The sequence below is a fragment of the Exophiala dermatitidis genome (genome assembly GCF_000230625.1).
Source record: "Exophiala dermatitidis NIH/UT8656 unplaced genomic scaffold supercont1.7, whole genome shotgun sequence".
Taxonomy (NCBI): domain Eukaryota; kingdom Fungi; phylum Ascomycota; class Eurotiomycetes; order Chaetothyriales; family Herpotrichiellaceae; genus Exophiala; species Exophiala dermatitidis.
Genome location: NW_008751652.1, coordinates 2,400,268 through 2,424,552, shown reverse-complemented (window position 1 = coordinate 2,424,552; position 24,285 = coordinate 2,400,268). Strand labels below are relative to the sequence as shown.

The window sequence follows — 24,285 nt, the reverse complement described above, 5'->3', positions numbered from 1 at the left end:
CCCCCCCCCCAAAAGCCGTAGCGGCAAGGTCTTAATCTAGATTTCCACTCCCAGCATGTGACGCAAAGGAAGTCAGGATTTCCATCTACTTTCAGTACCTTAGGTATTATGCCTGAGCGACGGACCCGCGCTCGCCCGGATTGAAGACGCATGGCTTTTGAGAATGTGTTCAAAGTTGTGCCGCGGATTATTGATTGAAAGAATATAGTATACCTTTGAATCTGGAAATAATTGTTGTTTCCCACGCACCAGAGTCATCCACGATACCTTTGATCGGTCTCTTTCTTTCTGGGTCCGGGCTGCCCTGTCACCTTGTCCGTCGGATGAGTCTCTTCCATTGTGATCGCAACACAACTTCACTGACCTGCGCCGGCCGGTGAAATGCTTTCTCTGCCGAAGAGCTCGAGATTACGCAGTATTGGGGATCGGGGTGGAGGGGACAAACCGCGACGCGTTCGTGAGTGATGAAATCCGCCCGCATTCCAGGTTGAGGCACTGAATTGGCGCCAGGAGGACTCTCATTCTCGCAAAGCCAGCTTCTCGTGCTTTCTTCCGGGAAAGAGGAAAAAATCGGGCACGTATGATGTGATGTTGTCACGGCCAGGGTAGACCACCGAGAATAACTCTTGCATTCTGCTCTTTCTTTCTGGCAGTAGAAACAGGCCTTATCTTGCCTGGCTGGAGCGTCCGCAACACCTTGAGTTCCTCCAGTCGTTTCTCGCAGAGTTTCCCACGTTCAAGTCCGACCTGCGCGTTGGGTACATACCAAATATCACGAAATTCACACTCGTGACTGTTGAGTCCCCCCAGGTTCGAAGAGCGTCCAATTTGACCCGAGCTCTTTGCGCGACAATTCCACGACTGTGGTGCACGAGTCGAGACGTCGCTGGCTCTGATGGGTTTGTCGAGAGTGGCCCGATTTTCACCAAACTTTTATTTCGCAGCCGTGTTGCAGGACGCCCAAGGTATGGTTTTTGTTATAACTGCAGGTGTTCGCGCCACAACCCCCGATCGGGAATGAGGGTGATGCCGTTCTTAGCAGAAGCTGATTACGGAGTATAGCGTTGAGGAGAGCCGCCCCCCTCCCCACCCGGGAGCACCGGGGCGACATCAACACTACTGGGGCCCGATCGGGCGTCAAAGTCCGCACCACCGATCGGCCGACGGCGGGCCGGGTCGGGGGCAGCCTCGGACGTCCTATACAATAATTTGCGTTCATGGTTCGATTTCCGGGGGCTGACCACAGCATAATCAAGCCAATGTGACGGGGCAGCAGGATGCCGGGCCCATGGTTGTGTTCGCCTCACCTCCCGCCATTTGCGAATATATAAAAGGACGACCGGGACCATCATGAGTGAAATAGTCTGCACTGTCTACACTGTCCTTTAACAACTCATACCCACACCGAGAGCACTACAATTATTCTCCCAGTGTTGCGAAACATTCCTTTCATCCAAAGTCCACGACCCTAGGCAAAGAGCCCTGTGGAAACAAGACAACGTCAACATGGCAAGTCAGGAGGAAACCCCCCGTGATCAGGACTACTCAACTCAACGGCTCCGTCAGCGGTATCGTTTTACCGATCCCAATATGGATCTCTTCTTCCTCGGAGCTCTTGGATGGGGTTCGGCAGGGGGGTTGTCCGTCGGTGAAGCTTTTCACGCAGCATCGCAAATCATCGACGGCGATGTAGACTCTTGGGCAAATGCTTTCGTGCGCCTCGGAGTGGCACAGAACGCGCAAGCGGACACCTGGCAACGACGTGGCTGGACCCGAGCGGCGGGGGAGACACGGCTGAAGGCGTTTGCAAGCTACCGGCTGGCGTGGCAGTTCGTCGGCCCAGGGGAGCGCTTCGTGTCACTGTTCCGCACTCATCAGAGACTTTTTGCCCAGGCCATGACGGAATTGGCTTTTCCCTTCACAAGCTTTACTGTCCATTACCAGAATGGCAACCTTCCCGGGTATTTCTACCAGGCGACTGATCCTTCTGCGCCCACGGTGTTGGTGATAGGGGGAGCAGACTCCTGTCACGAGGATCGGTTCCTGTCGCAAGGACGCCATTTATTTGACCGGGGCTATTCAGTGGCCTTGGTCGATCTGCCGGGACAGGGCCTCGTACAGGAACAGGGGCTATACTGGGAGATAGAGGCTGAGCGCTCGATCGCTGCAGTGATTGATCACTTGATTGGTCACTTGGATGTAGACCCACGCAAGTTGGCCCTGCTCGGAATGAGTCTCGGCGGATACTTCGCCTGCCGGGCGGCAGCACATGAGCGGCGACTGGCGGCAGTTATTGCGACGACTCCGCTCTACCGTCCGGGCGACTTGTTCAGAGAAGTCGCAAAAGGACTGCCTGGAGGTGTTGGCGCTCAGTTATCGGATGCCGCACGGAAGAACTTCGAGGTGCTGGCATGGAAAGCTGGTGTGTCTGACATAGCAGATCTGGCTGAGCAGTGGGTTGGCGCGAGTGCAGAGCCGCAAAAAGTCGAGCTACCATTCCTGTCGGTTGTGGGCGAGCAAGAAGGTTTGGTGTGGAAGAAACAGGCGAAGGAATGGCATGAGGCCATTCTTTCCAGCAAGAAGAGCTTCGTCGAGCTCAACGCTGAAACGGGTGCTGATGTGCATTGTCAAGGCAACAACACACTTCGATTGGTCCAGGAGGTGGATGGATGGCTGCGCGAGGTATTGCCACAGACCTGACCAAATAACTCCCCATTTTCGAGAAGCAGTTTAGTGGCCGAAGTTTGCTTTCCATCCCGGGCAGCAATATTTGAAGAAGTGGTGAAAGCTGGGCGCCAGATGCTGCACCGGTTGGTTTTGGTGGTGGGAGATTGCGGTCCCGTTACCCACCAAACATGTCGGCAGTCCCAGACAGAGTATCCCATTGAGTCCAGTCTAACGTCTCGTTCATCCAGCTCTCCGGGTTGTAGTCTTGATCAAATAACAAATTGTGATTATCAGGGGAGGTATCGGTGGGCCCCGGTGGAAACCCGTGCGATTGGCCATCGAGGCACTGTCCTGGCCACGACCCGTTGTCGTCCAAATACAATTGTGTCTGCTCGCCACTGAAAGCTTGAAATGATCTGGACTCTGGATAGTGGGGATCTGCGTGACCTTTCAGCAAGCCAGTGTCATCCCTGTCTGCCAGACTCAGATATCCTTGACCTGAATCAACTGGACTGCACATGTGGATGGACCGTGTCAGGCTAAGGTCGGCACTTCTGTTCTCGTGATCCTGTTTCCGAAGCTTGGCTTTCTCTCTTTGCTGATGGAATTTGAGAACGTACCATGGTCGCGGTGGCAGCGGCAATCCCTGCTCCTCCAATGCGACCTCTCGAGCTTTGTGTGCTCTCAGGCAGAGATCACCTATTGCCACGCGTAGAGGCATCTTGCTGTTGTTCACAAAGTCGGGATTCCAGTCGTAGGTCGCACCGACTAATCTCCAAGCCTTGTCATGTTCCCGACAGAGAGGATTAGCATGTAGCGTGTCAAGAACATGGACCAGTGCTTCCCATGCAAAATAAAACGATGACTGCCAGGTATAGCCGCGAAGCTGAGGGTTCGTATACAACTGTATATGTCCATCGAGGAGCTTGATAGATAATTTCCAAACAAAGTCAGTCTCCGATTCAGGGACCTTGGAGGAACCCCATCTCCGAGGGTGGTGCGAAAGAAACCGCATGGTTGTAATATTCCCCCGGGCGAACATCATAGCCATGAGCTGGACTGGTTCTAAGGGATCACAGTAGCGGATGTATTTGGTCTCTAATGTTGCCTCGAGTTCATCGATGATGTGGTCCCTCGCCTTCATGCTGTCTGGCTCTGGAGAGTTGCTCCAGAACCCATCTTCAAGTCCCTGTTGACGTCTTATACTAACATAGTTTGTCCAAAAGCCCGCAACTTCCCAGCGAATCGCACAAAGTGCCAAAGTCGTCACACGATTCGCCGCTTTTGGAGTTTCCTCCATGCCGGGGAAGAGAGCTTCGTCATCTATGTTTGATGGAAGACGAGGACTTCTTTTATCCAGTGTAGTGTTTTGGAATTTCCTCATGCCAATGAGCTCCGAGGTTCTGGAGTCGAACCAACTCAATTGCCACCAGATTCGCCGGCGGAGTTCCACTTCAAAAGGGGCCAATCCAAGGAGTTGTCCATCACGGTGCAAACCCATGCCTTCGGCCAGCCGCATGGCCATTCCCGTAAGAGTACACAAGGTGCGAGGATGGCACGTATCTCGGATTGAGAAAAGATGGAAGATGAAAGCCTGGAGGACAACAACATTCGTAGTGCGCAACACTTTGGCACGCCCGAGAGCCAACCTGGTTGCTGCAGTGTATCTCGACAGTAATGTTTGTCGTGTCTCGCCAAACTTCTGCCCGCATTCCTCGTCGCGCAAGGTGAAAACTGCGAGACTGTAGAGAGCAAACATCAAGGCCTCGAAACTCCGTGACATCCGGTCCGGATTGGCCATTGCCGATTGAATTAGTCCCTCCACTGTTGGCGCATGTACGATCTTCACCACCGGGTCGACATTGTCTCTGAAGGTCTGCCACAGCACGAGAATGTGTGCCTTCGGTGGATGCGTCATATTGACGCTGTCGGTTGCCCCCGCCAAGTCCGACAGGAAATCGTAATTGTAATCATCGCTATTCTCATTGTCGCTTTCCTGATCAGACACGTTTTCTAAAGTGATGCTTGGCTTAGGAAACTAAGACGGCAATGAGCCTTGATATGTCGGGATCGAAAGCTCAGCGCACACCTACCTCTTCAACTGCTCTTGTCCAGAGACCACTGACTATGTATCAGAGTTAGGTCGCCCAAGATCAAGAAGACTTACCTCTCCAAATAAGTCAAACTCCCAGCATTGTAGGCTCGTCGTGAAGAGGAAGGAACTTGTTCGGGCTCAGAAACGGTTTCCGGCACCGGAATCTCCGTGTGAGACGCCCTTACTGCCGGAGATTGACTGCCGTCCTCCAGCGCATGTTCGCCACGAGCTGTTGGCGTTCCATCATTTGCACCAGCGTCAACCCTTTGTCCCTGAAGCATAGATTCATATCTCCTAAGGCGTTGAATCAAGACCCGGTTGGGGGTGGACTGTTTTCTTGTTTTACGTGGACCTAGTGGGCGATAGACACATTCAAAGTCGAATCTTAGGCAAGCCGTACAAGGGTGTTTCTTGTCACACTTGACCTTACGTTCAGAGCATCGGACGCAGGCATGCGTAGCTGCTGGCTGCCGTGTAGGGGTCGGAGTAGCTGAGGAGCTCATGCCAACTGAATGTGTCATGAAAAAGTACAATCGTTGTAAGTTGTACTCTATCCACACACCTCAATCGATTAGGGGCGTCGATCCGACACGATTTACAAGAGAGTGAGAAGAGGGTGAGTCGCGAGCATGTCGTCTTGAAAGCGGCACCGTCTCCGTGAGCGCGCCGAGAGCTGGGACGAATTGTTAATTGCTTGTGCTATCAAAGCGTTCTCCTTGCTGACTAACTCTATGGAGCTTACTAAGGCCCGGGCTTAAGTGGCGCCTGGGCATCAAAGAAGACACAGTACTAGTATGCGTCATCCTCACTCCGGAATGGCAGGGAACTGTGCCTTATTGATCCCAGAAGCGAATCAAACCGAGCTTCGTCAGAAGATCTGAACATGTCGTCAATCTGCATCAGCAACTGTGGCACAGCCAGTGTCGTGTCGCCGACTAACCTATCCTCTACGTGCTACCCCTGTGACCACCGAAGACTAACCAACCAACAAGGTGGTAACATACCCAAGGTACTGACCAGGCACAGTATGTTGCAAAACACCTATCATGCAGAGAAGATGTCCCACCGAACAAAGGTAAGATATAATCCTGACAGCGCTGAGTTTGATCCCTCGTTCTCCTCCCTAGTAGGGTAGGAAATGCCAGTGCTGAGATTTTCAACATGTCACTATCATTTGAGGCTTTCCAGACTTGCACAATCAACATTTGAACACATGGGGAGCACGAGAAACACAGGGACGAAATCGCAGTTTGAGTTTACGGTTTCATTCAATCTTTTCATTGGAGAATGCTCGGGATCTGGGCACATGCTTGTCCTGTGCCAGGGTGCATCATGAGAGTGTTCCTTCCAAGTACATGCGTGTCTGTGAGTCAGACGCGAAATCCGGGCGATACAATGCTCAGCAAAAGGCCTCGCGGTTAGAAATGAGGAGGAGCATGTCGTTCGAAAGGGCAGGATCATCGTCCGAAGCTGAACCAGCCTCTCTTGACCGGTCTTTGCTCCTCCTGCTTCTTAGCTGGGACCGCAGCTTGGCCACCAATTCTCCCATTGGCGGTCTCTGCTTCTTCGCTTCTGGAGCCCTTCTGGCTAGGGTAGACAATGTAGTTGAAGGCAATGTCGAAGAACAACGGTTTGACTGGGACTGGGCGGAGTCTTGCCGGGTAGTTAACCAGGTTCGTCAAATCCACGTCGTCAACATACTCATTGCGGCCAAGGCGCTCAATCAGAGGGGCAGGTTTGACGCCTTTTGCAGCGGAGTCTTGTTTATCCTCAACGGCGGAACGAGTCTGCTTCTGCAACGATTTCAGATCCGCAAGAGCCCGGTATCGGGTGACCAGTGTGCTCAGCGTTGATGTGAGCTGAGTCAATGCTTCGCTGGTCACCCCGAGTCTCGCGGGGTGACTCGGCGGCGAGTCCACAGAATGTGTAGCAGCATCTCCTTGCAGCTTGCTTGATGCCGCCTTGGCCTGTTCGAGGGCTCGAGCATACAAAGCCAGTGCATTCGGAATATGCTCGTTAATGGCGTGTGAGCGACCAATAGCCAGGCACTTCAGGGAGCGGAAGTAGGCACGCTTCACATCGAGCTCGCCGACAAAGGCATCGTCCGCAATGACACCAGGCAATTCTTTAACAGCGTCAAGACTTTGGAGGATCGAGTCGTACAATGCGACACGTTCTCGGAGACGGGACAGTTTGCGGCCGGCGCTCTCCTCCTTGACGGTGCGCGGCTTGCCATCCTTGCGTGGCTTGGACGGCTGTCTCTGGTTCACGGGCTCAAAAGGCAACCCGTCCTCGCGGCCGCAGAGAACCCGGTTCCGTCCAATGCGCCATTCGATGACACCATAGTTTACGGCAGTGCGTGTAATCTGTAGTGATTGCATGCGAGCGTCGCCTGGGTCGACGCCTTCGGCTAGAAGCTCGTCAATGGCTGTCTTGGTGGCGTCTGCGGCGTCCTGGCGAGCAGTAATGACTTCGTCATATGCAGCGGCCAGCTCTTTGACGCTTGCAGAACCTTGCAAATATGACTTGTATGTTGCAGCCAAGGCGTCTTCACGTTCCTTTGCGAAGCCCAGTGCTTGAGATATACTGGCATCTTCAAGCTTGACCTGTCTGTTCCTCCACGAGATGGTAGATGGGACCTCCTTGGGGCCTTCGCTTGTGGCAGCGGTAGTTTCAGTTCCTAAAACAAATGCCTGGGGGTTGAGCGCTTCGACCAGGCTGCGGAGGGTCGCCTCGGCGCTCGGGAAGTGCTCGATAGCAATCTCGCCGACAGATTTGGTGCGTGGCATCTTCAATTGATATGCCGCGTATCGAATGCTTGGTTCCACGATGCTGGACACAAGATCTTTGTACAAATCTGCAGCTTGGGAAGTCCGTCCTAACGCCGTGTACACGATCTCCGCAACGGCATAGTGCTCGATGCATGGTTGCCAGCGTCCTTTTTCGAAGTCCAGACTGCCTTTCAGCATGGCCAGATACGCTCGTGCCTCGAGCTCGTCAATATCCTTGGCTCCAGTCGTGCTGCGGTCTTGAAGGACAGAGACCAGGTTTTCGGCATAGAGGATGGCCCGTCTCAGGCGAGAAGCAATCTGCCGTTTCGTGGATCCTGGCATAGCCTTTTGGGTGTTCTCGGCAGACTGTGCGGCCTTCATAGCCATGGCATCTGCCCACGCTCTCTCTGCGCTGGCAAGCAAGAGTTGCACCCATCTAGACGCAGATGTCAGTAACGCGCCCTTGCTTTCAATGTGAGAGGACTGCTTACTCTGCATTCTGGGCGACGTTTTCCGCTGTCACCGGCGATTTTGGGTTGTATTTTCGTCCACGGTTTGTGGCTCCTAGTCTGCGCCGAAGGTTGTGAATCCGACGGGTGGCTTGGGCATGATACGCATTGTAGTCCCCTCCCAACAGTGCGCGATCACGCTCAGAAATGACTGAGCTAGTGATGTTCATCTTGCGAAGCTGATTTCCCCAGATCGACTGGGTTGTTGAGCAGGATGGTCAAGAGGTGGTGGTGAGCGCAGTTTCATCATTCAATTCATTAATTGAAGTGCGACTGGGAGCGAAGTGTACCACAGTAGTGCGAGTTGTGCCCGCTACGGTCGGCGACCAAACGCCAAAGCAGAGCAGAGCAGCGGACACGGACAGCGATGGAGAAAGATTTCTAGCAATCAACATTTCGGTCAGGCCATCGCTTCAAGCTATTAATTGACTACTTACTGTTCGAAGTACCCTACCACCACTCCATGCTTTGGCGTTACGATTAATTAGATTCCCCTCTTTTATGCATTGGCGTCTTCTATTACGGCCGGGTTCAATTAGCAACCAAGTCGCGCAAAGGAGTTGCCCTCGACTTTTGCTCCGCCTCTTCAACCTTTCCGCATGACCCTGTCCTCATTACACTGTTCAGCACATCGGTTCCCCGACCAGCACAACATTCTTTCGGGGCATGCTCGAGCGTGCATCGTCATGCGTTGAGCCAGTATCTCAAGTCCTCCTCCGCCGATTCGAGCCTCCCATTCGAAGCCGCCGTATCCTTGGGCCGTCGTTCTGGAAGAATGGCACAGATGAGCTCGCAGTGGCTCCCTGGTGGCCTCTATACTTGGATAACATTAGGGGAAAGGATGGATGTCGGCCGGGAACTGTACAGGAACGGCCATGTGTTAGGTCCCGTCGTGCTGTTACAAGGCCAAGCTCTGGCCGGAGTCGTCCCTTATCCTTGACCCCGGGGCCGCCACCCTATTCCTGTCCACCTGAGAGCCTGTCGCGGGCATACACAAATCATTCAAGTTACGAGAAGATGAATCCGGGCTCAAGACAGCTGAATACCAACGCGCTAGCGGTCAGACCGAGTTACGACACCGAGGGACCGAAGTCACCAGATATGCGTGGTCAGGACATCTCGTCAATTAGTAATGGGGGTCTATTGGACGAAGATACTGGCAAGACGGTTGCTGGGCGGGAAAGCCATTCACTCGAGGCCATAGATTCGCGTGCGGATACCGCCTCTCCTACAAATCGCGATCTGAAACCACTGGACATCCGGTCCTCTCGCCCCTTGGAAGACACTGAAGAGATGCTTCAGCAAATCCTGGACGGTCGCGAAGCTCCGGTACTCGATCCGAAGGGAACGAACTTGTTTGAGACAGTCTGGGCTTTTTTCAAGCGACTACCCAACCAGGAGGCATACGCAGCAAGAGTATTCTATTTCATGTCAAAATCCACGTCACACCAAGATCTCAAGCTCGCTCTGCGAGCCTTCAACATTATCCCACACGAGAAACGAACCGTAGCACACTACGAGCGTGCTGCTCGAACGGCCATTCAGCGCAACGACTATCGATCGGCAATATCGATTAATGCAGAAGCGACCGCCCGTCATTTGAATCAAGAGTGCAGCACGTTTCTCTTGTTGCATACGGCATCGAATCAGCTATGGAAAGCTGCGGCGCAAGTCTGGTCGACGTCCTTTGAACCCCTGACACGAAACCGTCAAAGACTGTCTGTTTCGGCCATTGGCAAGATGCTTCTGGAGCAGGTAGATCGATACCAGAATTTGCCCTTGGCCGTATCCAATCTTGCAAGGGAAATCATCGATCGGCGAGCGGTAGTCATGCACCAAGCTGGACTTCTCATGCATTTAGGACGCGAGCTCTTGCATGTTCTGGTCCAAAGTGGCAGACAGATGAGCTTAGTTGACCCGGAGATGTTGGTTTCGACATTTGAACATTATAGGCAACTCAAGTTGTTAAATCCGACTGTCCATCTGCATGCCGTCAATACGCTTCTGAAATCGGTGAACAGACTGCATCGGGGCAAGTCGGTTGGGTTCATTTACCATCATCTTCGGAGCAAATACCCTGATTTCCAGCCACCTCCGTCCCTATATGGCTCGATTTTGTCTATTCTGGCTCAGGAAGGTGCCCCTTCCGAGGTGCACTTGTACTACTTGCGCCAGTTTGCTCACCTGCACGGGGCAGCCGACAAGATTAGCTATCAGAAAGTCCTCACGGCCCTCGCTGCTCAGGGGGACGTTGACGGTACCCAGGCCGTGTTTATCGAGCTATGCAAAGTCCACTCGCGGCCTACCGATATTGCCTATTTTACCCCGCTTCTATACGCGTATGCCCGGTTGGGCGACATTGAAGGCACTGAACGGGAGTTCCAACGTTTGAAGGACTGGGGACTGCAACCGACCTTGTATTGCTGGAACATACTTCTCTACGCTTACGCAAGGTCGGCCCATTCTGGGAAGGCCTTTGATATATTCGAGACTATGAAGGCTCAGGGCTTACGTCCTGACGTGTATACCTTTGGGACTCTGATGGGAATAGTCTCCAAAGCCGGTGACATTGAAGCTGTTGTGGACATTATTGAACAGGCACAACAATACCATATCAAGGGCAGCTACGAAATGATCTCCGGGCTAGTGCAATCCTACTGTCTCAATGATCAAGCAGACGTTGCCGAAAGGCTCGCAGAAGTCACCACCAAGGCTAGTTTCGAGGGCGAGCCAGTCAAGATGTGGAACTACCTACTCAGACATTATGCGTTTCAGTCCGATTCAGAGGGAGTTGTCCGAGTTCAAGAAAGGATGAATGCTTTGGGCGTGAAACCCGATGACATGACCTATGCAGCTCTGATGGCCGCGCTCGTTGTCATTGGCAAGACCAGCGATGCTGCCCAGATTCTGAAAAGTCTTAACACGAGTCGGACACTCGCCGCCACCGCTTTTCATTACTCCATTGTACTGCAAGGTTATGTCCAGGAAGGAAATCGGAAGATGGCCGAAGAGGTTTACAAGGAAATGTTGGAAACTTTTCCAAGACTCACTCCTAGCGCACGTCTTGCTATGCTCCACCTACAAGGTCTACAAAGCGTCAATGCGGAGAAGTCGTTCTTGGATGCCAATGACTATCTGGGAACACTTCTGCATGAACTGGCCAGCGAGGACCGGGCGACCAAGCACCCTCAGCCAGGGTTCGGCCGGCGCAGTCCCGTACATGCACTGCCTTCCATCTACGTGGAATTCATGGCCAGTATTCTAGCTTCCACGGGCAAGACTGGGCAAGCGGATAAGCTTCTTCAGAAGTTTGACTCTCTGTCGCAGTCATCATACCTCGGCCGTGATCGAGGTTCTGAAGATTCAATCGATCTTCTAACCACACGCCTGATCATTTCAACTCATCGACATGATTGGGAAACAGTGGAAAGAACCTGGAAGCAAATATTGGACCGGGCATTGGATGCAGCAAGTCCTCACTCTATCAAACGAAAGGTGACTCCTCCTAAGAATCAGATTGAGCAACCTTCTCCGACAACTCAGGACACGGCAATTGGATTGGATCTTATCGGCGGCTCCGACTTTGCATTTACCTCTATGATTCCTACCAGCTCTTCTTCCGGCAGCTCCTCTGTCAGTCCTTCACTTGATCGACCTGGCCTCAAGGTGTTGTTCTCTCAGAGATTTATACTCGAAGCTCCCATTACGAGATACTTGCGTGCTCTTGAGCTTCAGAAGCATTACCAGCATGCCACCGACCTCGTTGAGAAATTGCAGAAAGTTGGGTTTGCCCTCACCAGCAGAAACTGGAATTTCTACATTCAGATGCTGACCAGATCGCCTGATCCAAATCACTGGATCCTCGCTTTCAAAACATTTGAAGAGAAATTCCTGCCCAACACACCGCCTTGGCGTCATCTTCGCGCTGGGAAATGGTCAACACCGTCATCTGCAAAGACCTCTACAACGGATGCAGTCGTAATAGCCCGTCGCAGGACTCTGGAAAAGCTTGACCGCGGCCACCTTATGCCAACCTATGTTACTGCAGTGCATCTTGCGGCCAATCTACTCGAATCCAATCGTCGCGCCGCTCACGGCGATGTATCCATTAATGTCGATCTGTGGAGGAGCTCGCCCGGAACTTACCGATATATTCGACGGATTCCTCGGTCCAAGGACCGTATCCAGGGTGGGGTTCTTCGGGGAAGAAATATTCTTGGTGACCTTCAGAAGCCATTGCGTCGAGCTACCCACAAAAGCAATCCTAAGGGACCCGATACTACCATTACGGCGTCTGAGCCAGGAAAAGCAGTCGAGCACAAGATCGCGCACGCTGAAGAAAAGTATGAATGGCTTCCCCGAGATGTGATGAAAGCGAAGGCAAAGTCGAAGAAAAGAGTCGAATTACCTCCAACCAGTGGGGCTTTGTACGACACTCTTGACCGACGTCTTGAAAAGCGGGCTGAAGCGCAACGGAAGGGCCGAGAGGAACGAAGGGCTATGTTGGACGACGCTACCCGGCACCGAACGGGTGCGAAGTTCAGCATCAGGAAACTTGCTGCGGTTCTGCCGAGGGACATGAAACACTCTTCTGAGACGTTGCGTAACGATCTCGATGGGCAAGAGGTGCTTGCGGAATCTGATGAAGCGCAAGTACCACGGACCCCAAGAGAGTCGGCTCCTGTCACCCGACGAGAAGTGAAATGAAGTCTGTATGAAGCGCATTTTGATCCATCTTGGGTCTGGCAATGAATTGAACAGATGAACGATACGTGTGCAGTGAGCACTGGGTATTTGCTCTTCGACAGCCTCTCACCTGACGAGAGCAAAAGTTTCAGAGGACGGGTATAGATGAATTGCTAAGTCGTGCTTGAGGATGACGACGGTTTGTGGATGGTATAGAATGGAGTGAACCTTTCAAACGCTCCTTGACGAGAAAAGGGCCGACTCGATGATGAGACAAATATCATGCATGACCAGGAGAAGCGTCAAGCGACAGACAGCTTGGTACTTGTTATGCTATCAGCATGTTCAGACAGTGCAGTCACTGGTAACGGGAGGTATCTACAGTATGTACCTTATGCCGGATCCGGCAGCGGCACCGCAAACAATATATTTATATCAACTCTCATATTCCATTCGCCCGAGACGATATACGTAGGTATCGAGCACCCTTACGTAGTTTGCATTATTACAACAAAACACATGCTCCCACCCCGGAAAAATACAGGGTTGTGTAGGCAATAATTCAATTCAAATTCAATTCATATCATAGTGTTCATCTCAAGTGAGAAACGTCAATGTCCGTCTTTTCCAAACCACATCGGGATGATGGTGATCACTGGCATCGTGAAAGTATTGGATCTCGTCCATTCGAGAGTGGCGTCCTAATAGTCCATGCCGAGTCTGAGGTTTGGAATTGTGACCGCCTTGTTGTGGATATGAAGCTCTTCTAGAAGGACCACGAAAAGACGAAGATTCGTAGTGGTATGGATATGGACTTTGTTGGGATCTAGGTGCATCGTGATGTGATGGTGACGGTGCGGCGGTGTCTGGGAGATGCCATCTGCCCTCATCTGGGAATGTCTTGGCGGCCATATGTGCGCTGTGTAATGAGGGTGTCAGGTCGAGAATTATTTTTGTGTTGTAGTAGGAAGGCGAGTCCTCATGATACCCATTTCGTGGATCGTGGACACGTGGGTCGATGCGCTTTTCAAAATTTAGGAAGTCCGCGCCTGAAACTTTCGAGCTGGGGTCTGAGATGGCGCTCTCCGTGTCTGAGCATGCGTGCGCGCGCCGTCGGTTCTTGTGCCGTCGGATGAACCACAGTATGCAGAAGAGTAGACAGGGAAGTAGGATATTGAGCAAGTGTATCTCAACAGAGGGGAAGATGCCGGAAGAGGGATTGAAGAGTGGAAATGACATGATGGGAAAATGAAGTATTTGCCGTATGGACAGGCGAGAGAGATCAAAGCAGTGCGACCGGGACCTACCTTATACCAAGCTCGTCGGTAGTATATGTACCTATGGTGGTCTCGCATGCCATCGAGTCTTTCTGTAAAACACTCCGACTTAGAAGTCACAGCTGGATAACTGGGCAGCCGACAGTCTGGATGTCAAGATGGACCCCCGTCATTCCGATCGGCAGGTGGGTCGGACGGGGCTAGTGTCAGCGGAAGAGATCTGAGATAGATCCCTGAAAGCCTTGTTCGTATCGCGACTACGTCAAATCGGTTCCCCTCCCTCGCTAAGCACAGATGCCAAGCGGAGTATTTAGTCAAACCCTGGCTGAACCAGCCGGCTGGCTGGCCAAATTTGAAGGTGACAGATTCGTGTTCACACAGCTGGAGACATCGAAAGTATCCAGTCAGACAGACATGAATAATTGACTAGCGTCGCCTTTTCCCGAGCCATTTTCTCGAGGCAGGTTGGCATACAGTGCCTCAGCTTGAGTGTTGGGAGGGACGTGGTCCAAAAACGCAAAAAGGAAGGGGATTCTCCTGGAAGTTACCGCCTCAGCTGGACAGGTTTACGCCTCGCATGGCTGGAGGGAGTCTTGGACCGGGAGTTCCGAGAGCCGATAACTTGGACTGAAGAGATGGCGGAATCAAATGGGGATTGTTCAGCTGGCGAGTCCGCGCCACAGCCGAATGAAGGGTCGGGCAATAAATAGAGCGCCGTGATTGACTGGCATTAGTCAACGTGTCAGATTTGATGTGTCCCTTAAGGTAGCGATCGATGCTGTGGGCGGCCAAGTCCAACGTTACGCGACGCAAATCTGTACTAATTGAAGGGGTAGGGCGTAGTAAGAGGGAGGCCGTCAACGATGGGATGAATGTGCTGATGAGGGAGCCATCAGACCAAAAAGTCCAATTTTCGAGGTCTTCGAACAGAAAGAATTGAATCGCTCACGTGACACTGTGCACGTGATCTCTGGGTCTCGGGGAGGCTCATGCCAAGAAACACGTGTCACCCCATCATTAGAGATTTTATGACCTTGGGAGGCACTGCGAGTTGCAACTTCAATGCTGCTGAAAGCACCTAATCATTGGCACGAAATGTAAAGTACCGTATTTCATCTCAGCCTGAGACAACACCTTTGTTTGTTATTTCTTCACGACCTGCAGTAAACCGTTCACCTGAGACTGATGAAAATGCAGTAGCTTGGAGCATATAAATTGCTTTCGCCTCCTTTCCTTTCTTTTTTTGACTTGCTCGATCCGTGAGCACCTTGTTCAGCTGCGTCCCTTGGGCCGCTCTCTCAAAGCTATCCGGCTTGCTCTGCCTCGCGTTGGCTTCTATATATTGCTCAGACTCTGCCTGTAGTCTTCTGCTTATGTTCCTTGGCCCCTCTGCCTCCTGATTCTTATTTCACTATGGATCTCCAGTCGGACGACTCCTGGTCTTCCACGTCCGAGGAGGATGAGGAAGAGCGTCACGGACCGATCCGCTCGCGCGCTTACCAGATTGAGATGTTCGAACATAGCATGAAGGGCAATGTCATTGCTGTCGTAAGGTTCACCGGCAATGAAAATGAAACTGGGTGCTGCTAATTCTTGGATAGATGGGCACTGGGACCGGCAAAACACAAGTGTAAGGCTTCAAGTTGTCTCATTTTCGAATCCATGTCAGAAGGCGGCTTCTAAAAGACGTTGATCTTGCCGTCCTCTCGGGATGTCTCACGCTTACCCACTGACACAGGGCCAAACTTCGCATTGAAGCAGAGTTCGAGCGGTCTCCCATCAAGGTATTCTTTCGATGTGATCCTGGTCCCCTGTTTGGAGGCTGACCGTTATTGAAGAGGATATGGTTCACAGCTCCGAGTGTGGTGCTTGCCTATCAACAATACTGTTTCCTTTCATGGCAACTACCCGCGTTCCAATTCAGACTGATTACTGGCATGGACAATGCCGAATTCTGGGATACCCAGGAAGTGTGGGATAAGGCCTTGCACAATATCAATGGAGTTGTCTCCACGCCTGCGATCTTGCTTCAGGCCCTTGACGGTGGGTTCGTGAGCATGAAAACTATATCGTTGCTCGTGGTTGACGAGGCCCATCACTGTGTGGCCAAGTCGCTGGTCAATACTATCATGAAAGTGCACTATCATCCAGTTAAAAAGGCCAATTGCCCTTACGAGCTGCCGCATATTTTGGGTCTTTCAGCAAGTCCGATCACCAAGAAAAGCCCAGCAGAGATAACTGAGCTGGAAGCCAATCTTGATGCACAGTGCAAGACTCCCCTGCAACAACTAGAAGAGTACACTGCGTTTGTTAACATGCCGGAAATTGTAATATTGACATTTGACGAAGAAATGACCCCGGATGCTCGGCTTCTGACTCAACTCTCAAGTCTGGTGTCAGACCTGCGGTTTACGGACGACCCAATCATGAAAAAGTTGCAGGAAAAAGACGACCAAAAGGCTGCAGAGAAACTCCGAAAGATTATACACAAGGGCGCAACGCCAGCCATGACAGAGTTGAACACCTTACTAAGGTCGGCAACCACGATCCAGCAAGATCTAGGACGTTGGGCCTGTGAGACTTACATCACCGCTTGTGTGCGAAAGCTTCATTGTGCGGTTCGTAACGCGGCAGGCCTTGAGATACATCCAGGACTGACTCATGACAATCGGCCGTTCATGGAATCCACCCTCCGTCCTCTGCATGCTTCTCTGGGCGCTCCGGGCGGCGGTTCTTTATCCTCTCCAGAAGATCTCTCAGCCAAAGTGGCAATCTTGCTCAACTTTCTTCGAAAGGAGTATCGATCTGACGTACGGGGGCTAATCTTTGTCCATGCGAGGCACACAGCCTGGGCCCTGACTGAAGTCATCAACAGCCACCCTGCAATGAGCAACTACCGGGCATTTTCATTCGTGGGAGTGTCCAATCCTGCTTATCAAGGTGCCTTCGATTTCGCACAATTGCACATCCAATTCGAAAACCTCGAAAGGTTCCGCCGTGGTCAGCTCAATCTATGTATAGCAACCTCCGTGCTTGAGGAAGGAATTGATGTGCCCTCCATGAATCTGGTGATATCCTTTGATGCGCGCCCTAATCTTCGCAGTTTTGTCCAAAGTAGGGGGCGGGCGCGACAACGGAACTCGAAATACGTTGAACTACGGTCGTCTCTTGAACCTTACTCCAAAATCAAGTCATTTGAAGCATGGGAAGCCGACATGAAGAGGAAGTGCGAGAGTTCTTTGCGTGATCTGGAGGCACGGAAAGTCGTTGAGTCCTTGAAAGAGGAAGGGGGATCCATCTTTCGGGTACCATCGACGGGGTAAGCGGCGGTCCAGCTACGCCGAATCCCAGTATGGGAGAGGTCAGGATGCATTTACTGACGGAGGCAGGGCAACTTTGACCTTCGACAATGCTCGGCAATCGCTGCAACGGTTTTGCTCCAAACTGCCCAGGAATGCCGACAGCGAACCGCCAGAACCGATATTCTGCCTAGAGGGCGAGATCGGTCTGAGGATTTTTGCAAAGGTATACTTGCCAACTTGTCTGCCGCCACATTTGCACGTGGTCAGCTCGCAGTTGGGGTGGCAGACCGAAAGGATGGCCAAGAAAGATGCCGCATTCCACGCATATCTTGGCCTTTACAAAGCCGGACTGGTAAACGAAAACCTGCAACCGATCCACTGGCCGAAAGATGGCAATGGAGAAGCAGAGCCGGACATTGAGACGAGGGAGAGCACCTATGTTGTTCGACAGCAGTACAATCCTTGGCCTGCGGTGATGGAACAGTGGGCTAAAACCAACACAATTTATGCACATCAGCTCCATGTCAAGAACAAGAATGGCGCAAAGCCAGCCCTCAGCTTGCTCCTGCCCTTGAAACTGTCAGGCACTGAGTTCTGTCTATACGACACAGATTTGGGAGATTTGCAGGTTTGTCTAAGTCCAGGCGAAGAACTGACTAACTATCCTGCACTCGACCTGGCACGAAAAACTAGCCTACATTTGCTGTCTACCGTCCTAGGAAGAAGACTGCGAGGCTTTCAACGTAACCGATTTCCTTTCCTCCTGGTACCAGTGTGTGAACCACTCTTACTTGAGCAGTCGCATGAACTTATCACAACCAACAGAGGGCTACTGGATGTCTGCGCCACAGAAGGTCTGCTGGACCAGGAATATCTCGTGATCCCCAGTAACGAACAGATCCCCTATGTGTACCAACCATCAAAAGACCAACTTGGCTCTCGTGTCACATCCATTGATGGTAGGATCCCCGACATTCTTGCAACGAAGCTGTCTAGGCGACTGGAATTCTTGGGGCCCGTGGCGAATCCTACTTCAGCCCTTCCACCACAACAACGGTCGCTTCCGGTCGACCAATGTGTGTTGCTAGGAGTACCGGTTGACTATGCCCGTCTCATGTTGTTGGTTCCTTCGATCACACATATGCTCGAGGTTTGTCTCCGAACAGCGGCGGCTTGCCAAGGACCCCTAGCTGGACTTCCTCTTGTTGATATGGACTTGGTGTCGGAAGCGCTTACATTGCCGAGAGTTGGGCCCAGAAACTACGAGCGCTTAGAATTCCTTGGAGACGACTTGCTGAAGTTCTACACTTCTATTCAGGGATTTGTGGACAATCCCACTTACCCCGAAAGCGGCCTTACAATTGCTCGTAACCGCATCGTCAACAATGCTCGCCTGCAACGAGCCACACGAACACTGGCTCTCGAGCAGTTCCTAACCCAGCATCGGTTCTCGGGCGCAGAATGGACGGCTGGAGTTAGCAAAGAGGATCGAGAGGGTCATGGTGACAGCACAGATACCGTGGCGCATGGTGAGAAGACGCATCTTTCTTCAAAGACCCTGGCGGATGTGATTGAGGCTCTCATCGGCGCTGCTAGTTTGAATGGGTCGACAACCACCACAAATGGAGATAATATCGAGAGTCGGTCTCAAGAAGGTGTCATCGCGGCCTTGCGACTGTTCCTTGAAGAAGTTCCCTGGAGACCGGTATCTGAGAACTTGGTCAGGATCCATGTCATGGACGATTCCGAAATTACTGGGTATCAGTTGTACGCTCCAGTTGAGTCTTTGATCGGCTACAGATTCACCCGACACGCTCTGCTAGCCGAAGCACTTACTCAGTCCTGGCTCGGTGGTCAAGTTTCTTCGTACGACCGTCTCGAGTTCCTAGGCGATGCCGTGCTCGACCACATCGTCAAGCAGGCACTGTTTCATAGCAGCACTGATGTCGAATCGACGACAGGCCTGCTGTCCCGAGAGGAGCAGCAGCATCAATTTAACCCGGAAGAAATGACTCTCCGCCGCCACGCGCTTGTCAGCCATGCAACCCTCGCCTTCTTCGTATTTCAGGCATCATACACTTCCAACGCTTTCGAAATAGCCACAGACCCTTTCACGCGCAAAACCACCATCTCCACTAACCCTACATCAACATCTACAACCTCCACCACGAAGACAGTCTACCTGTTTGACCATGTTCGACGGAGCGGCAATCGTGACGACCCGCTCCAACGCGAGGGCACACTAGCTGCATACCATGATGTGCGGGATGCAGTACTGCAGGCATTCAAGCATGGCGCCAAATTTCCTTGGGCGGAGTTACTCCACATCGGAGCCCCCAAAATGTACTCGGACATTATCGAGTCCCTGCTTGGTGCAATATTCATCGATTCGAACGGGGACCTGGGTGCGTGTGTCGGCTTCTTGGAGCGACTGGGGTTCATGGATCTTGTTCGTCGATTTGCCAATACCAAGCAGAAGGCCGGCTTAGACCTCATTCATCCGGAACACTTGTTGAGTCAGGTCCAGCCTGGGTGTAAGCTGGTGACATATCAGTCGAAGAAGCGTGCCGCAACCGTAGTTGAAGATGGGGCCGTGTTCCGGCGTGGCTGGAAATGTAAAGTCTTGCTGGATGGCGAACGAATTGCCCATGCGAAAAGGGGGAGCTGCAAGGCAGAAGCGCAGTGTCGTGCGGCTCAACGTGCGGCCGAGTTCTTGCTAAAGAAGCGGGACCACAAGAGGAAGGCAGCGGAAATGTCGACTGAGGGCAGAGATGGAGATTGCGTTGTGGCACCCGTGGCGGCTTGACGCACCATTGAATGTGTTTCGCGGGGCAATATGTGTGAAGGGAGAGGTGTACGAGCCACCTACGAAAGAGCAGATCAAACGAAGATGGTTGCGCACACCAGACGAGACTCTACGGACCGAGAACCCATGGTCGCAACGAGACCAGACGGAGTGATATGAGTTTGGATTGATAACCGTGGGCGCGGATCCACAGAACAACGCCGACGGGTGGATTTGAATCTGTGGAGAAGGGGGGAGACGAAAATTGAAACGACGACGATCTGGACCCATGGACGAAGATCCTTCATTTCCTCCTTGACGTGACGATACTAATGGAATGACTCGGCCGGTGGGCGACTGCACAGCCCAACTTCTAGTTTGTGACCCAGAGGTTGACGAAATCAGAAACGAACAGACACGAAATACACAAGTAGCTCCTCCTACGAGGATGCCACGCTTACGAGATTACGAGACACGAGACCACGGAACTACTATCGATGCCGACTGGATGCCATGGCACAAGCAATGCCCGTCCTTTTCAAATCAAGATCAACAGTACGCCAAAGGCTAGCGGTGGTTTGTATCCACCGGCATATGAATGATGATAATGAACAACGAATACATTTGGCCATACAGAAACGAGAATGCCCAGTGGAAATCCACCGACGGGGAAGAAACAAACATGATATTGACGACTCAGATTTTGATCTTGCTTTTGCTTTTGGTTCTTATGAGGTATGAGCATGAAATGGGAGAGATGTCTTCCTGGATAAGTACATGCAATGATGGAACGATGACGACCTTTCTTCACAGTGATGCGCATTATCCCACTCTCTTACTGGCCTTGACTGCTTCCTTCTTGGTTCCTTGCGGAGCTCTTCAGAGGACCTGGAGATCAAGATCAGAGGATGCTGCTTTTATTGAACGTACTCCGTACTCCTCATACTCTCGCACTGTAGCAGTGCAAGGCTCAGCCCCGAGATAGATTGAGATAAAAAGCACTTAGTACTTTTCATGGTATCATCATTGGTGAGCATGAGCCCGTTGGTATGGACGCCTAGATCAGTGACGATGGCAATGGCCCTTGCCTTTGCCTTCCTTACTACCCGGCGTACCTGTACTCGCTGAATGAGAACAACAAAACAAATACAACAGCATTTTCTGGAAGCTGCTCGCTACGCCCGTCCCCGTCCTCGTACCATGCGATGTGAAGGGATTGTTGGTCTTGTCGGTTTGGGCATTTTGACCTTGACTTTGTCGAGTTGATGAAGCATCAAAACTTGTCCTGTGTCATGCAGTGCGTGCATCCTGGAGGATGATTTCCATGCCATACCAGCCCTGCTTTCACGCCTACCCTACCGGTCCATTGGCGTGATATGCAGCGTAGGACAGGGTGAAGACATCTCCGAGCCCTCAGCTCTCTCGGACCATTTCATTCATTTCATCTCAATGCCTTCCATCTCTCAGTCCATTTCAAAAATCCATTCCGACCAAATACCCCTCAAACACCCTCATAAACTTTGCCACAAAAGCCTCGAGATGAAAAATAACCTTACTCCCCAACCTGACACGATGTTCATAGAAACTGGCCCACCTCACGACCTCTGGTTTCAGCGAATCATCCACCTCCGGCAGATTGCACAATTTAAAACAGAGCGTCTTGAGCACCATACTCGCCGGAATACAATGCGTAAGCAAATCATACAATTTCGCCCTCGTCGCCAGAATCATCGCCGGGGTCCGTTCACGCACAATATCCCTTGCAATCTGCTCAACGAGTATCTCCCAATCCGGCGGGCTAATCGGTGTCTTTTCATTCGGTTCCGGGTTCTGGGCATAGACAGCCTCAAACATGAGCAACGCCTTCCGTAAATTCCGATTTGACTCTTTCGCAATCCTCTCATTGAGAGCCGGAATGACTTTCCAATTTTCCTTTTTCGCCGCTTTGGCGAGGACATCACAGATCTCAGTCTCTGTGGGAGCCGCCACACGCACTAGCAGTGTTCGACTGCGGATGGGTGCAATGATTCCCGCTGTGCTGTTGGCGACCAAAATCAGGCGTACGTTGGCGCTGTATTTCTCCATTGTTCGTCGTAGGGCCGCCTGTGCGTCTCGACTGAGGCCGTCGGCTTCGTTGATCACTACGACTTTGAACCGTTGTTTTGCGGATAAATCGACTTGTTGTGTTTGTGCTACTTCCTTGAGCAGTTCTTGGATCACCACCCGGTCATAGCTGCCGACGTCGCTGGGCGTGATTTCCAAGTGGTAGACGGAGGACACGATGTTGAATTCGAGTTTGCGGTTAGATGAGGTCGTGAATACTCGTGCGTCGATCTTGATCTTTTCCACGCCGCTGCCGTAGAGGGCGCGCAGGGTCGCGAGGATGCGTGTCTTTTTGCCGGCGCCGCTGGGGCCGTAGAATAGGAGATGGGGGAAATCGGCGGATGCGGCCTAATAGAGAACAAATGAAATCTTAGTTCCCTAGTCTTGACAGAGATGAATGCATTGAAGAGGGCAGTAAATGACGAGCCAACGTTCGTCTTTCAATGTAGCGGGATGCTTTAGGGATGCTTTACCAGAGATGCCAGCCGGTCTGAAAGGTCTTTGTGATATGTGAGCGCGTCGAGGGAGCGGGGACGGAGTTTATCCACCAGGAGCGCCATGATGAGCTGGTGTTGCAGGCTGACGCTCTGGAGTTTGTTGAAAAAGTAAAGTACAGTAGACAATTGTATTGTTTATTGCAGTTGAGTCGGGAAAAAGATGCGCTCCCGACGCGTCGAGTGCCCAAAGAACGTGACACCGCGTAAAGTGGCCGGGATGACGTACTAGAACGAAATACTCCGCCATATATTCGGCGCAAGGCTGAAGTGAATGTCCATTGATCCACAAGGCTGGCATCACCTGTATTGTCATCGTGGAGTGCAGCGTTGTACAGTACTACTCTATCCAGCGAACCATGACCCCACCTTATCCCCCTTGCATAGGTCGCCTGAGCGCATAATCGAAGAGCCACTTGGACTTCCAAACACCTACACAGAGGCCTCTGCCGTGCATTTGTTTTCTCCTTGCCGCATCGTGAGGTATTTCCGACATCTGCTCTCTACGGTATCAACTCCTCATAGGACGTGCTGTTCTTCTCCTTTGGCTAGCAGTGGCCTCCAAGTACCTAATCACAGTCTCATCTATGATTCGCATCCCTGGTGCTCCGGGATCGCCAACGACTGCCAGTGCAGCCGATTTCGCTTGCTCGAAATCCTTGATCTCCTGCAATATCACCGGCGATTCTCGCATCTGCCTCAGCAAGGGCAGCATATATGTGTGCCTGATATCCTTCATTGCATTGCACCAGCGACGGTAGCCATGTGGAAGCGTCATAATACCATCATACAGGTCGTTGATTCGCGCCTGGATGTCCAAATCAATACCACTAAGATCTGGCAGCCGAATGAAAGGATGGTAGACGTAGGCATCAAACAGGTGCGCGAGATGGACGGATAGTTTCAGCTCCGATGCCGACGGAAGTGCTGTATAACTATAAGACAAATCAGCCATTGACACTGACTGCATTGAATGCTAACACTCACTCCACGATCACTTGGGCTCTCTGCCGGAAGATAGTCCACACGTCTTGTTGCGCGGGCTTGATTGTGAAGAGTGCCAGTGATTTGATATATGAATCGTTCCGTACTTGCTCTGCGAGCATGCTGTTTGCGTCTCGAAGTTGAACCAGCATATCTTGACTATGAGCCAAAATGGCCTCTCTGTTCGTTTTGGCATAGGCCGAAGAGAGCCGACCGTTCGGAAGCACCAGCAGCGTAGTAAGCTCCGCAATGTGATAGGCAAGAGTCCTGAAACCATGTTTACAGACTTCTGGTAGATCCGCGCCTTCGACTTCCACCAAGAAATCGGAATGGTCGGGCATGTACGCTGTTTGGACCCTCTGAGGCTGTGGTCGCAAAGGTGTAGTGTTGGCCGTTGAGGCGGACTCTACCGAGTGGTGTGCTTCATCGTGGTCGGTGAGGTTCGAACAAGGTGATGAGAAGTGTTCCCTGTCACATTCGGGATCGAGCAAATCCGTGGTGGTATCGAAAGTGATGTCGGGATAACGCTCGAAGAGGGTGGTGAGGTTATTCTCTGGACGTTCGTGGGGTCCAGGCATCATGATCATATCATCCCTGAGATTCAGGCATCAT

The 24,285-nt window shown here is 52.0% G+C and overlaps 8 protein-coding genes across 8 annotated transcripts; 3 read left to right on the top strand and 5 right to left on the bottom strand.

The window, feature by feature from the left end:
- Positions 1-20: 20 nt before the first annotated feature.
- On the top strand, positions 21-3,627 carry HMPREF1120_08673 (uncharacterized protein). Its single transcript, XM_009162938.1, has 3 exons — positions 21-457; positions 511-965; positions 1,063-3,627. The coding sequence occupies exon 3, from the start codon at positions 1,507-1,509 to the stop codon at positions 2,698-2,700; it is 1,194 nt and encodes a 397-aa protein (XP_009161186.1). The 5' UTR covers positions 21-457; positions 511-965; positions 1,063-1,506; the 3' UTR covers positions 2,701-3,627.
- Positions 2,843-5,283, bottom strand: HMPREF1120_08672 (mitogen-activated protein kinase kinase kinase; the record flags this gene model as incomplete). Its single annotated transcript, XM_009162937.1, has 3 exons — positions 2,843-4,705; positions 4,761-4,788; positions 4,835-5,283. 3 exons carry the CDS (start codon positions 5,281-5,283, stop codon positions 2,843-2,845), a joined length of 2,340 nt encoding a protein of 779 aa, XP_009161185.1.
- A 936-nt stretch (positions 5,284-6,219) lies between these two features.
- Positions 6,220-8,212, bottom strand: HMPREF1120_08671 (signal recognition particle, subunit SRP68; the record flags this gene model as incomplete). Its single annotated transcript, XM_009162936.1, has 2 exons — positions 6,220-7,969; positions 8,025-8,212. The coding sequence occupies 2 exons, from the start codon at positions 8,210-8,212 to the stop codon at positions 6,220-6,222; spliced, it is 1,938 nt and encodes a 645-aa protein (XP_009161184.1).
- A 176-nt stretch (positions 8,213-8,388) lies between these two features.
- Positions 8,389-13,175, top strand: HMPREF1120_08670 (minichromosome maintenance protein 3). Its single transcript, XM_009162935.1, has one exon. The coding sequence runs from the start codon at positions 8,709-8,711 to the stop codon at positions 12,747-12,749; it is 4,041 nt and encodes a 1,346-aa protein (XP_009161183.1). The 5' UTR covers positions 8,389-8,708; the 3' UTR covers positions 12,750-13,175.
- On the bottom strand, positions 13,048-14,884 carry HMPREF1120_08669 (uncharacterized protein). Its single transcript, XM_009162934.1, has one exon. The coding sequence runs from the start codon at positions 13,965-13,967 to the stop codon at positions 13,326-13,328; it is 642 nt and encodes a 213-aa protein (XP_009161182.1). The 5' UTR covers positions 13,968-14,884; the 3' UTR covers positions 13,048-13,325.
- Positions 14,885-15,073: 189 nt separating this feature from the next.
- On the top strand, positions 15,074-21,274 carry HMPREF1120_08668 (uncharacterized protein). Its single transcript, XM_009162933.1, has 5 exons — positions 15,074-15,553; positions 15,607-15,635; positions 15,744-15,789; positions 15,844-17,324; positions 17,395-21,274. Exons 1-5 carry the CDS (start codon positions 15,419-15,421, stop codon positions 20,111-20,113), a joined length of 4,410 nt encoding a protein of 1,469 aa, XP_009161181.1. The 5' UTR covers positions 15,074-15,418; the 3' UTR covers positions 20,114-21,274.
- A 291-nt stretch (positions 21,275-21,565) lies between these two features.
- Positions 21,566-22,755, bottom strand: HMPREF1120_08667 (replication factor C subunit 5; the record flags this gene model as incomplete). Its single annotated transcript, XM_009162932.1, has 2 exons — positions 21,566-22,543; positions 22,669-22,755. The coding sequence occupies 2 exons, from the start codon at positions 22,753-22,755 to the stop codon at positions 21,566-21,568; spliced, it is 1,065 nt and encodes a 354-aa protein (XP_009161180.1).
- A 445-nt stretch (positions 22,756-23,200) lies between these two features.
- HMPREF1120_08666 (uncharacterized protein) lies at positions 23,201-24,251 on the bottom strand (the record flags this gene model as incomplete). The annotated part of the gene is made up of 2 exons (XM_009162931.1): positions 23,201-23,624; positions 23,677-24,251. 2 exons carry the CDS (start codon positions 24,249-24,251, stop codon positions 23,201-23,203), a joined length of 999 nt encoding a protein of 332 aa, XP_009161179.1.
- Between the last annotated feature and the right edge of the window lie 34 nt (positions 24,252-24,285).

What these genes read in the sequence shown, in the direction of transcription:
- HMPREF1120_08673 (XM_009162938.1), top strand. Translation starts at nt 1,507, where the DNA reads ATGGCAAGTCAGGAGGAAACCCCCCGTGATCAGGACTACTCAACTCAA.
- HMPREF1120_08670 (XM_009162935.1), top strand. Translation starts at nt 8,709, where the DNA reads ATGCTCGAGCGTGCATCGTCATGCGTTGAGCCAGTATCTCAAGTCCTC.
- HMPREF1120_08669 (XM_009162934.1), bottom strand. Translation starts at nt 13,967, where the DNA reads ATGTCATTTCCACTCTTCAATCCCTCTTCCGGCATCTTCCCCTCTGTT.
- HMPREF1120_08668 (XM_009162933.1), top strand. Translation starts at nt 15,419, where the DNA reads ATGGATCTCCAGTCGGACGACTCCTGGTCTTCCACGTCCGAGGAGGAT. An exon ending in AGGGCAATGTCATTGCTGTC is followed by an intron (nt 15,554 to 15,606) that starts GTAAGGTTCACC and finishes ATTCTTGGATAG; the next exon opens with ATGGGCACTGGGACCGGCAA. An exon ending in GGGACCGGCAAAACACAAGT is followed by an intron (nt 15,636 to 15,743) that starts GTAAGGCTTCAA and finishes CCACTGACACAG; the next exon opens with GGCCAAACTTCGCATTGAAG.